Raw genomic sequence first — 12,635 nt, forward strand, 5'->3', positions numbered from 1 at the left:
TGACGTGCGGCAATGGGTATTGAAACTAAATGAAGGGCTCATGTGAAAAGTTTTTGCCGCCATCACAACAACTGGGAACAACTGGGAGCTCTGAAAAATACGATGTCAGCTCTCGAGAAAGAGAACGGTTCAAATCGATTTTTCCCAGTCAGATTTATTTTTTTACCGAGATCCCTGTGGTTTTGAATGCGACATTAAGTTGATAAACTCAGAAAGGTGGTGATCTGCTTTGCTCACTAGTTACCACATCCACAAAGTAAGAAGGTCCGCCTACCCGACCAATCAGATGAGGGAGTGTGATGACGCAATAGCTTACCCGACCAATCATATGGTTGCGGGAAACGCTGCAATCTCCAAATGGTAAATCTCGAGTTCAAGTTTTGAGGACCAAATAACGAAATACATTCAGGAACAAGAACTGGCAACGTCACTAAAATTCATAACATCAGGAAAATACAAACGTTTTGGCCAAAGAATTAAGTGGGCGTTTTTCTTTTTTTCGATAACTAGTATTTAAATGATTAGATCAACTGTTTGTTTTTTACGCAATACAAAGCCTTGACAAGAATGACGCGCTCGGCCCACTATTTATTGTTTCTGCAGTAAGGATTCACCCTCTTCAGAGAATTATTGTGTAACTTATCTGCAGGTAATCGTTGTTTTGAGCTCAAAAAGCACCTCGTAGCTGTATGTAAACCAGGGAGCGAAATGAACGGCTCTTTCACCGATGCAATTCGGTTACCGACGTTCACCAAAAAGATCCGTTCAAAAACAACCTGTCGTTATCGAACGACCCATCACTAGTTGAAACAGGAAATATTTGTATAAGGAAGTAGAGGAAGTAACGGACGTTATCGTCGAAGAAACATGTTTCAGAGGTTTGTAGCTTTCTTTTACAATGTAATGTAGAAAAGTATTTTTGAGAAGTTAAGTCATCATAAAGAGAGAGATGATTTAGGGGTTAAGACATCCGCCAAGTTAATACAATATTGATTTAAACGTTCAATTATTATTTTAGGCTTATTTACATTGGTATTGATTCATAGTGATTTAAGCTAATCAATAAGATCCAATGTGATGTGAGAAAGGCTACAGGGCTATGAGCTATGGTATTATTGTTATCGGTGATTGACAGCACATTAAGGTGATTATTATCTGAGGAAACTGGCTCACTTTCACTTTTTGAAAGAAGACGTGCATCGGAATTATGTAAAGCTGTCATTAAATCAAATAGTCTGTCTCGTCAAGTAAATGTGACGTTCAACAATGTGCATATAAACTATTTAAATGTGAGGCTAAATCAAATATTAAGTTTAAAGCTTTCTGGTGACAGATCAGGAAGGCGGTCGTCCGTTTGGCGAACTGCAGTTGCGCTCGATATAACGTCACCCGCTCATCTATGCGCGTTGTGAACCCCGGCACGCCTTTAATCAGAATGTAATCCCCGGTGCGCCGGACGAGATAAACGGATCGCAACTCAAATGAACTCAATCAGTGCATGGGTCTATTCACTAAACCAGGGATGGGCAACTGGCGGCCCGCAACCAAGAATAAAAAACAGTGTTTTGGAACTCAGTCTGGATCCCAACTTCCTGTTGAGAAAACACACGGTGCAGTTTGTAAATGTGGTTGAGCATCAGCAGTCAGTCTATTAGCCCATGTTAATAAAACTTGCAATAAACATGGTTGAATTACCAACCGGGGTGGGTCCCATTGGTCCCATTGCTCATCAGTTATTGTCACGGCTTTCTTCTGTTGAAGGAGAGGCGGACCAAAACGCAGCGTGGTTATTGTGATACATCTTTAATGAATATGATAAATGAACAATATACAAAACAAGTAATGTGAAAAACCGAAAACAGCCCTATCTGGTGTAACAAAGACAGGAACAATCACCCACAAAACCCAACACAAAACAGGCTACCTAAATATGGCTCCCAATCAGAGACAATGACTAACACCTGCCTCTGATTGAGAACCATATCAGGCCAAACACAGAAACAGACAAACTAGACACACAGAACATAGAATGCCCACTCAGATCACACCCTGACCAACCAAAACATAGAAACAGACAAACTAGACATCCAACATAGAATTCCCACTCAGATCACACCCTGACCAACCAAAACATAGAACATACAAAGCAAACTAGGGTCAGGGTGTGACAGTTAACATATTAAAAACTGGTAAAACTCATAGGAAACTCAACTCATAGGAATCCCCACCCAGTTGACTACTTTTAAAATGGTTGTAGGCCTCAACCACATTCCGTTCTAAAACAGATTATATCCATGATGAGTCCTCCATCTCCAGGGCAACAGGCACAACTCCAATATAAAGTTGTTTTTTCCCCTCGCAACAACCGAACCGTTACGAAACTTCTATTAGATCAAATAACGTAGCAATTTAGTAATTCAATTTTTTGTTGACAAATGTCAGCTAATAAGGATCCAAGTCAAATCAAATGAATAACATATTGGACTGTGTATCTTTAATAACATAGTGGACTGTGTATCTTTAATAACATAGTGGACTGTGTATCTTTAATAACATAGTGGACTGTGTATCTTTAATAACATAGTGGACTGTGTATCTTTAATAACATAGTGGACTGTGTATGTTTAATAACATAGTGGACTGTGTATCTTTAATAACATAGTGGACTGTGTATCTTTAATAACATAGTGGACTGTGTATCTTTAATAACATATTGGACTGTGTATCTTTAATAACATAATGGACTGTGTATCTTTAATAACATAGTGGACTGTGTATCTTTAATAACATAGTGGACTGTGTATCTTTAATAACATAGTGGACTGTGTATCTTTAATAACATAGTGGACTGTGTATGTAACATATTGGACTGTGTATCTTTAATAACATAGTGGACTGTGTATCTTTAATAACATATTGGGCTGTGTATCTTTAATAACATAGTGGACTGTGTATCTTTAATAACATAGTGGACTGTGTATCTTTAATAACATAGTGAACTGTGTATCTTTAATAACATAGTGGACTGTGTATCTTTAATAACATAGTGGACTGTGTATCTTTAATAACATAGTGGACTGTGTATCTTTAATAACATAGTGGACTGTGTATCTTTAATAACATAGTGGACTGTGTATCTTTAATAACATAGTGGACTGTGTATCTTTAAAACATAGTGGACTGTGTATCTTTAATAACATAGTGGACTGTGTATGTTGGATAACATAGTGGACTGTGTATGTTGGATAACATATTGGACTGTGTATCTTTAATAACATAGTGGACTGTGTATCTTTAATAACATAGTGGACTGTGTATCTTTAAAACATAGTGGACTGTGTATCTTTAATAACATAGTGGACTGTGTATCTTTAATAACATAGTGGACTGTGTATCTTTAATAACATAGTGGACTGTGTATCTTTGATAACATAGTGGACTGTGTATGTTGGATACAATATGAAGTCGCTGATTGAACTCTTTGACCACAGATAGTAAATGTGTTGTCATTGTTTATGGTTCTTCAACAATGTTCAGAAATATTGACTGTTCTGTTATTTCTTATTGTAGCTGAGTGAGTTTTGACTTACATCTAATATGAGTCTCTCTGGGGAGAGAGAGGAGGAGACCACGGCCTCTAAAATGAGTCTCTCTGGGGAGAGAGAGGAGGGGACCACTGACTCTAAAATGACTCAAGAGACCAGTTCTAAGTGGTAAGAGATTAAATGTAAAATATACATTTCTCTTAAAGATATAAAACTAAAGGGAAAAGTATTCCCAAATTATATCAAATGTAGGTCTACAGTCGTGGCCAAAAGTTTTGAGAATGACACAAATATTAGTTTTCACAAAGTCTGCTGCCTCAGTGTCTTTAGATATTTTTGTCAGATGTTACTATGGAATACTGAAGTATAATTACAAGCATTTCATAAGTGTCAAAGGCTTTTATTGACAATTACATGAAGTTGATGCAAAGAGTCAATATTTGCAGTGTTGACCCTTCTTTTTCAAGACCTCTGCATTCCACCCTGGCATGCTGTCAATTAACTTCTGGGCCACATCCTGACTGATGGCAGCCCATTCTTGCATAATCAATGCTTGGAGTTTGTCAGAATTTGTGGGGTTTTGTTTGTCCACCCACCTGTTGAGGATTGACCAGAAGTTCTCAATGGGATTAAGGTCTGGGGAGTTTCCTGGCCATGGACCCAAAATATTGATCTGTTTTTTCTTCCCCGAGCCACTTAGTTATCACTTTTGCCTTATGGTAAGGTGCTCCATCATGCTGGAAAAGGCATGGTTCGTCACCAAACTGTTTCTGGATGGTTGGGAGAAGTTGCTCTCAGAGAATGTGTTGGTACCATTCTTTATTCATGGCTGTGTTCTTAGGCAAAATTGTGAATGAGCCCATTCCCTTGGCTGAGAAGCAACCCCACACATGAATGGTCTCAGGATGCTTTACTGTTGGCATGACACAGAACTGATGGTAGCGCTCACCTTGTCTTCTCCGGACAAGCTTTTTTCTGGATGCCCCAAACAATCGGAAAGGGGATTCATCAGAGAAAATGACTTTACCCCAGCCCTCAGCAGTCCAATCCCTGTACCTGTTGCAGAATATCAGTCTGTCCCTGACTTTTTTCCTGGAGAGAAGTGGCTTCTTTGCTGCCCTTCTTGACACCAGGCCATCCTCCAAAAGTCTTCACCTCACTGTGCGTGCAGATGCACTCACACCTGCCTGCTGCCATTCCTGAGCAAACTTTGTACTGGTGGTGCCCCGATTCTACAGCTGAATCAACTTTAGGAGACGGTCCTGGCGCTTGCTGGACTTTGGGAGCCCTGAGGCCTTCTTCACAACAATTGAACCGCTCTCCTTGAAGCTCTTGATTATCCAATAAATGGTTGATTTAGGTGCGATCTTACTGGCAGCAATATCCTTGCCCGTGAATCCCTTTTTTCGTGCAAAGCAATGATGACAGCACGTGTTTCCTTGCAGGTAACCATGGTTGACAGAGGAAGAACAATGATTCCAAGCACAACCCTCATTTTGAAGCTTCCAGTCTGTTATTCAAACTCAATCAGCATGACAGTGTGATCTACAGCCTTATCCTCATCAACACTCGCACCTGTGTTAAGAAGACAATCACTGACATGATGTCAGCTGGTCCTTTTGCGGCAGGGCTGAAATGCAGTGGAAATGTTTTTGGGGGATTCAGTTCATTTGCATGGCAAAGAGGGACTTTGAAAATCATCTGATCACTCCTCATAACATTCTGGAGTATATGCAAATTGCCAACATACAAACTGAGGCAGCAGACTTTGTGAAAATTAATATTAATTCTCAAAACTTTTGGCCATGACTGTACATCATTCATTTAAAAGGCCAAAAATGGATTTACCAATTGCAGACTGTAGCTTTATAAGAAACATCAGGCCTAGAAGTTCCACTATACAGTTGTTAAAATGAAGTAGATGAGGATTTGATGTGATATTGATGAGGTGTTCTGTCTCCCTGTTTTGTTCAGTGTCCAGAAGCCCAGAGCAGAGTCACCTACAACCAGCCTGCTATCAATGAAGAGTGATCAGCCACCTGCTTTCAGCCAGGAACCATTACCAGATGACAATAAGGAAGTGGAGAGTTTGGACAGTGAGGATGTATTAAAGATCACACACAACCTTCTGGACAGAAGAAGTAAGACTGTGTTTCATACAATATCACAAAGAATGGTACAAAGGCCCTTATAAAACACACACACAAACTTATGAGTCCCAACTCTCATTGTTTTCCTACAGGTCAAACTCTGCTGATAGTCCAACATGACATTAAGGCTAAACTGAAACACAAGTATCAACACATATCTGAAGGAATTGGACACCATGGAAATCAATGTTTGTTCAAAGACATCTACACAGACCTCTACATCACAGAGGGTGGAAGTGGAGGGCTCAATAATGAACATGAGGTTAGACAGATAGAGATGGCATCCAATAAACAAAACACACAAGAGACACCAATCAAATGCAACGACATCTTCAAGCCTTTACCTGGACAAGACAAACCTATCAGAACTGTGCTGACCAAAGGAATCGCTGGCATTGGAAAAACAGTTTCTGTGCAGAAGGTCATCCTTGACTGGGCAGAGGGAAAAGCAAATCAGGACGTTCATTTCATGCTTCCTCTTCCTTTCCGTGATCTGAACCTGAAAAAGGACCAATACAGTCTGATGCAACTTCTTGCCCACTACTTCTCAGAGCTGAAAGAGATTGACAGCATTGAAGATGGTGAAACCAAAACTGTTTTCATTTTTGATGGTCTGGATGAGTGTCGACTTCCTCTAGACTTCAAAAACAATGAGAAGTGCTGTGATGTCACGAAGCCAACCTCAGTGGACGTGCTGCTGACAAACCTCATCAAGGGGAATTTGCTTCCCTCTGCTCTACTCTGGATAACTTCACGACCTGCAGCAGCCAATCAGATCCCTCCTGAGTGTGTTGACCAGATGACAGAGGTACGAGGGTTCAATGATCCACAGAAGAAGGAGTACTTCAGGAAGAAAATCACAGATCAGAAACTGGCCAATGAAATCATCAAACACATGAAGACATCAAGGAGCCTCCACATCATGTGCCACATGCCAGTGTTCTGTTGGATATCAGCCACTGTCCTTGAGATGATGCTGAAAGAGGCAGAGAAGGATGAAGTCCCCAAAACTCTGACCCAGATGTACTCACACTTCATTCTCATCCAAATCATTGCGAAGAACAAGAAGTACCACAAAGCCACAGAGACGAACCCAAAGGAAATGTCTCAGTCAGACAAAGCGATGATCCTGAAACTGGCAAAGCTGGCTTTCCAACAGCTGCTGAAGGGCAACCTGATCTTCTATGAGGAGGAACTGAGAGAGTGTGGGTTTGATGTCACAGAGGCATCAGAGTACTCAGCATTGTGTACAGAGATCTTTAAAGAGGAATCTGGGCTGTACCAAGACAAGGTCTACAGCTTTGTGCATCTGAGCATTCAGGAGTTTCTAGCAGCAGTGCATGCTTTAGAATCATGTCTGGGCAAGGAGGAAAATGTTTTCTCCCCCAAAGCAGTCCCTACTGATGATGAAGAAGAGGAGGAGGAGTCAATCCAGTTGTTTGACTTACACAGGAGAGCAGTGGACCAGGCCTTGAAGAGTGAGAATGGACACCTGGACCTGTTCCTCCGCTTCCTTCTGGGTCTCTCACTGGAGTCCAATCAGAATCTGTTACGAGGCCTTCTGACACAGACAGGAAGTACAACACAGACCAATGAGGAAACAGTTAAAAGAACAGTCAGGTACCTTTCAGACAAGATCAACCAGGAATCCTCACCAGAAAGGATCATCAACTTGTTCCACTGTCTGAATGAACTTGGTGCCAACTCTCTAGTTGAAGACATGCAGACCTCCCTGCATTCAGGAACTCTTTCAGAAACAAGACTAAAACCTGACCAATGTTCAGCCCTGGCCTTCCTGTTACTGATGTCAGAGGAGGTGCTGGATGAGTTTGACCTGAAAACATACAACACATCAGAGAAAGGTTATCAGAGGTTGCTGTCGGTAGTGAGAACCTGTAAGAGAGCACTGTAAGTTCTGTTATTGAGTTGATGTATACAGTATCATTATAATGAAGGATTTGTATATCTAACAGATTATCTCCTCTCTCCAGACTGGAAAGCTGTAAACTCACATATAAATCCTGTGAGACTCTGACCTCAGCTCTGCAGACACCAAACTCCCCCCTGAGAGAACTGGACCTCAGCTACAATGACCTGGGAGACAGAGGAGTGGAGCTGCTCTGTGTTGGACTAACCAGTCCACTCTGCAACATACAGACACTAGTGTGAGTTAAATAACTTGACAATGAGTTATTATGTGTGTTTGAACATTTGTTAATCCTGTGCTCTTCTGCCCTCTAGTCTAGGTCAGTGTGGTCTGACAGAGGGTACCTGTTCTGATCTGGCCTCAGTCCTGAGTTCACCCAGCTCACAACTGAAACAACTGGAGCTGAGAGACAATGACCTGCAGGACTCAGGAGTTACACTGCTGTCTGCTGGACTGGTGGATCCAGACTGTAAACTACACACACTGGGGTAAGTACAGCTGTTTCAGTCAGGTTGGTACTGAGCTGAGTTACACTGCTGTCTGCTGGACTGGAGGATCCAGACTGTAAACTACACACACTGGGGTAAGTACAGCTGTTTCAGTCAGGTTGGTACTGAGCTGAGTTACACTGCTGTCTGCTGAACTGGAGGATCCAGACTGTAAACTACACACACTGGGGTGAGTACAGCTGTTTCAGTCAGGTCGGTAATGAGCTTATTAAAACAAATGATCAGAAAATCTTATTTTTTATCACATTGTTTGTGTCATGGACAAATGTATTGGTGTCCTACAAGATGATTGACACCAGTACATCAACCTAGACAGCTGTTGTGTGTCTCTCTGTAGGCTGTCTGGCTGTCTGGTCACAGAGGAGGGCTGTGCTGCTCTGTCTTCAGCTCTGAGGTCAAACCCCTCCCACCTGAAAGAGCTGGACCTGAGCTACAATCACCCAGGAGTCTCTGCAGGGGGACTGCTTTCAGCTGCTCTGGTGGATCCCACATATAAACTGACGAAGCTGAAGTAAGTCAGAATAGATGTCCTAATAGTGTGAGCAGCGGTTGTGTCATATGTAGTGTAGTAGGGTCAGTAACATGAGGACATGATGGTAGAAATAAGGGGAACTTTACTCAGCAGGCTGAGCACTCCAACACAGCATACATCATCACCACATGAATACTCTTCTTCTGCATCTCTGATATCCTGTTGGAATTGTACTCTGTTCTGTATGTAGTAGGTAGGATAGAATACCTGTATGTCTCTAGTAATGAATTGTACTCTGTTCTGTATGCAGTAGGTAGGATAGAATACCTGTATGTCTCTGTTCTGTATGCAGTAGGTAGGATAGAATACCTGTATGTCTCTAGTAATGAATTGTACTCTGTTCTGTATGCAGTAGGTAGGATAGAATACCTGTATGTCTCTAGTAATGAATTGTACTCTGTTCTGTATGCAGTAGGTAGGATAGAATACCTGTATGTCTCTAGTAATGAATTGTACTCCGTTCTGTATGCAGTAGGTAGGATAGAATACCTGTATGTCTCTAGTAATGAATTGTACTCCGTTCTGTATGAAGTACAGTGCCTTGCGAAAGTATTCGGCCCCCTTGAACTTTGCGACCTTTTGCCACATTTCAGGCTTCAAACATAAAGATATAAAACTGTATTTTTTTGTGAAGAATCAACAACAAGTGGGACACAATCATGAAGTGGAACGACATTTATTGGATATTTCAAACTTTTTTAACAAATCAAAAACTGAAAAATTGGGCGTACAAAATTATTCAGCCCCTTTACTTTCAGTGCAGCAAACTCTCTCCAGAAGTTCAGTGAGGATCTCTGAATGATCCAATGTTGACCTAAATGACTAATGATGATTAATACAATCCACCTGTGTGTAATCAAGTCTCCGTATAAATGCACCTGCACTGTGATAGTCTCAGAGGTCCGTTAAAAGCGCAGAGAGCATCATGAAGAACAAGGAACACACCAGGCAGGTCCGAGATACTGTTGTGAAGAAGTTTAAAGCCGGATTTGGATACAAAAAGATTTCCCAAGCTTTAAACATCCCAAGGAGCACTGTGCAAGCAATAATATTGAAATGGAAGGAGTATCAGACCACTGCAAATCTACCAAGACCTGGCCGTCCCTCTAAACTTTCAGCTCATACAAGGAGAAGACTGATCAGAGATGCAGCCAAGAGGCCCATGATCACTCTGGATGAACTGCAGAGATCTACAGCTGAGGTGGGAGACTCTGTCCATAGGACAACAATCAGTCGTATATTGCACAAATCTGGCCTTTATGGAAGAGTGGCAAGAAGAAAGCCATTTCTTAAAGATATCCATAAAAAGTGTTGTTTAAAGTTTGCCACAAGCCACCTGGGAGACACACCAAACATGTGGAAGAAGGTGCTCTGGTCAGATGAAACCAAAATTGAACTTTTTGGCAACAATGCAAAACGTTATGTTTGGCGTAAAAGCAACACAGCTCATCACCCTGAACACACCATCCCCACTGTCAAACATGGTGGTGGCAGCATCATGGTTTGGGCCTGCTTTTCTTCAGCAGGGACAGGGAAGATGGTTAAAATTTATGGGAAGATGGATGGAGCCAAATACAGGACCATTCTGGAAGAAAACCTGATGGAGTCTGCAAAAGACCTGAGACAGGGACGGAGATTTGTCTTCCAACAAGACAATGATCCAAAACATAAAGCAAAATCTACAATGGAATGGTTCAAAAATAAACATATCCAGGTGTTAGAATGGCCAAGTCAAAGTCCAGACCTGAATCCAATCGAGAATCTGTGGAAAGAACTGAAAACTGCTGTTCACAAATGCTCTCCATCCAACCTCACTGAGCTCGAGCTGTTTTGCAAGGAGGAATGGGAAAACATTTCAGTCTCTCGATGTGCAAAACTTATAGAGACAATACCCCAAGCGACTTACAGCTGTAATCGCAGCAAAAGGTGGCGCTACAAAGTATTAACTTAAGGGGGCTGAATAATTTTGCACGCCCAATTTTTCAGTTTTTGATTTGTTAAAAAAGTTTGAAATATCCAATAAATGTCGTTCCACTTCATGATTGTGTCCCACTTGTTGTTGATTCTTCACAAAAAAATACAGTTTTATATCTTTATGTTTGAAGCCTGAAATGTGGCAAAAGGTCACAAAGTTCAAGGGGGCCGAATACTTTCGCAAGGCACTGTAGGTAGGATAGAATACCTGTATGTCTCTAGTAATGAATTGTACTCTGTTCTGTATGCAGTAGGTAGGATAGAATACCTGTATGTCTCTAGTACTGAATTGTACTCCATTCTGTATGCAGTAGGTAGGATAGAATACCTGTATGTCGCTAGTAATGAATTTTACTCTGTTCTGTATGCAGTAGGTAGGATACTAATGAACTGGGATAGTGCACCAGAACACAGCAATATGGTTTAAATGTTGACTGCTTTATTAGGGTTTTGTCAGTCAATAACCTGTTTCTCCTACAGTGTGGATCATGGTGGAGAGTGCAGGCTGAAATCAGGGCTGAGGAAATGTAAGTCTCTTCAATCCTAATTAACTGCATATTCAGAACTATAGTAACATAGTAACTAATCAATACTTGTTCTGTACCTACAAAACAACATTTTATGTGAAGATGTGGTTTGATTAAACTCTCCTTTCATCTACAGATGCCTGTCATCTCACCCTGGACCCAGATACAGCACACCCAAACCTGAGACTGTCTGAGGGGAACAGGAAGGTGACACGGGTGTTGAAGGAGCAGCATTATGAAGACCATCCAGACAGATTTGATTGTCATTGCCAAGTTGTCTGCAGTGAAGTAATTTCTGGAGGTCGTTATTACTGGGAGGTGGAGAGGTATGGTGACATGGCTGACATTGGTGTGGTGTACAAAGGAATGAAGAGGAAGGGACGGGAGGATGACAGTTGGATTGGACTCAATAGGAAGTCCTGGTGTTTATACTGCTATGATAGTGCTTATGAATTTATCCATGCTGGAGTCAGCAGATCCATCTCTGGTCGTTATTCTCACAGAGTTGGAGTATATCTGGACTGGCCAGCTGGTACTTTGTCCTTCTATAGTGTGTCCTCCTCTGGTACACTGACACACCTTCACACAGAACACACCACATTCACTGAACCCCTCTATCCTGGATTTGGGGTTTACTCCTCCTCCTCAGTGACCCTGTGTCAGATAGATGACCAACACATTCAGAGGTGAGTCATAGCAATGTTTCATCATTTGTTTTCCCCTGGAATAATTTCTACAGTTAGATTAGTAGTAGTGGTGTTTTTTAATGTGTTCTCTTGGACCAACAGACAGTTAGATGTGGCACAAGCTCAGTGTTTTATGAGGGGGACGTATGTGTGTGGAGGTTGATACCTGGTGACTTCACATCTCTAGGGGGGTGTGTAACTCATGATACCTGGTGACTTCACATCTCTAGAGGGGTATGTAACTCATGATACCTGGTGACTTCACATCTCTAGGGGGGAATGTAACTCATGATACCTGGTGACTTCATCTCTAGGGGGTTATGTAACTCATGATACCTGGTGACTTCATCTCTAGGGGGGAATGTAACTCATGATACCTGGTGACTTCATCTCTAGGGGGGAATGTAACTCATGATACCTGGTGACTTCACATCTATAAGCAATGTCCACCTGAGGGATCCTGAGTGTCGCAGACCAGGGTTCGATCCCGGGCTGTATCGCAACCGGCCGTGAGGGCGGCGCACAATTGGCCTAGCGTTGTCCGGGTTAGGGGAGGGTCTGGGGTAGGGGAGGGTTTGGCTGGGGTAGGGGAGGGTCTGAGGTATGGGAGGGTTTGGCTGGTGTAGGGGAGGTTCTGGGGTAGGGGAGGATCTGGCTGGGGTAGGGAAGGTTCTGGGGTAGGGGAGGGTCTGGCTGGGGTAGGGGAGGCTCTGGGGTAGAGGAGGGTCTGGGGTAGGGGAGGGTCTGGCTGGTGTAGGGGAGGCTCTGGCTGGGGTTGGGGAGGT

General features: G+C 42.3%; 2 protein-coding genes across 3 annotated transcripts; both read left to right on the top strand.

The window, feature by feature from the left end:
- Positions 1-355: 355 nt before the first annotated feature.
- Positions 356-8,620, top strand: LOC149974647 (NLR family CARD domain-containing protein 3-like). Of its 2 annotated transcripts, XM_090209789.1 has the most exons (5): positions 356-878; positions 3,571-3,713; positions 5,520-5,686; positions 5,788-7,603; positions 7,687-8,620. In XM_090209789.1, exons 2-5 carry the CDS (start codon positions 3,598-3,600, stop codon positions 7,862-7,864), a joined length of 2,277 nt encoding a protein of 758 aa, XP_090065915.1. In that variant the 5' UTR covers positions 356-878; positions 3,571-3,597; the 3' UTR covers positions 7,865-8,620. The 2 variants fall into 2 exon arrangements, with proteins under 2 accessions (XP_090065915.1, XP_090065916.1); XM_090209790.1 differs by lacking the exon at positions 7,687-8,620 and having other exon boundaries at positions 5,788-7,607.
- On the top strand, positions 8,035-12,356 carry LOC149974648 (neoverrucotoxin subunit beta-like). Its single transcript, XM_090209747.1, has 4 exons — positions 8,035-8,078; positions 8,469-8,642; positions 11,118-11,164; positions 11,301-12,356. Exons 1-4 carry the CDS (start codon positions 8,035-8,037, stop codon positions 11,852-11,854), a joined length of 819 nt encoding a protein of 272 aa, XP_090065873.1. The 3' UTR covers positions 11,855-12,356.
- The last annotated feature ends 279 nt before the right edge of the window (positions 12,357-12,635 follow it).

Source organism: Oncorhynchus mykiss, chromosome 19, assembly GCF_057628025.1.
Source record: "Oncorhynchus mykiss isolate SJ-2025 chromosome 19, ASM5762802v1, whole genome shotgun sequence".
NCBI classification, from domain to species: domain Eukaryota; kingdom Metazoa; phylum Chordata; class Actinopteri; order Salmoniformes; family Salmonidae; genus Oncorhynchus; species Oncorhynchus mykiss.

Excerpts from the sequence above, each read along its gene's own strand:
- LOC149974647 (XM_090209789.1), top strand. The coding sequence starts at position 3,598 with ATGAGTCTCTCTGGGGAGAGAGAGGAGGAGACCACGGCCTCTAAAATG. Across the intron at positions 5,687-5,787 it reads CAACCTTCTGGACAGAAGAA|GTCAAACTCTGCTGATAGTC; the intron begins GTAAGACTGTGT and ends GTTTTCCTACAG. Across the intron at positions 7,604-7,686 it reads AGAACCTGTAAGAGAGCACT|ACTGGAAAGCTGTAAACTCA; the intron begins GTAAGTTCTGTT and ends TCCTCTCTCCAG.
- LOC149974648 (XM_090209747.1), top strand. The coding sequence starts at position 8,035 with ATGACCTGCAGGACTCAGGAGTTACACTGCTGTCTGCTGGACTG. Across the intron at positions 8,079-8,468 it reads CACTGCTGTCTGCTGGACTG|GCTGTCTGGCTGTCTGGTCA; the intron begins GTGGATCCAGAC and ends GTCTCTCTGTAG. Across the intron at positions 8,643-11,117 it reads TATAAACTGACGAAGCTGAA|TGTGGATCATGGTGGAGAGT; the intron begins GTAAGTCAGAAT and ends TTTCTCCTACAG.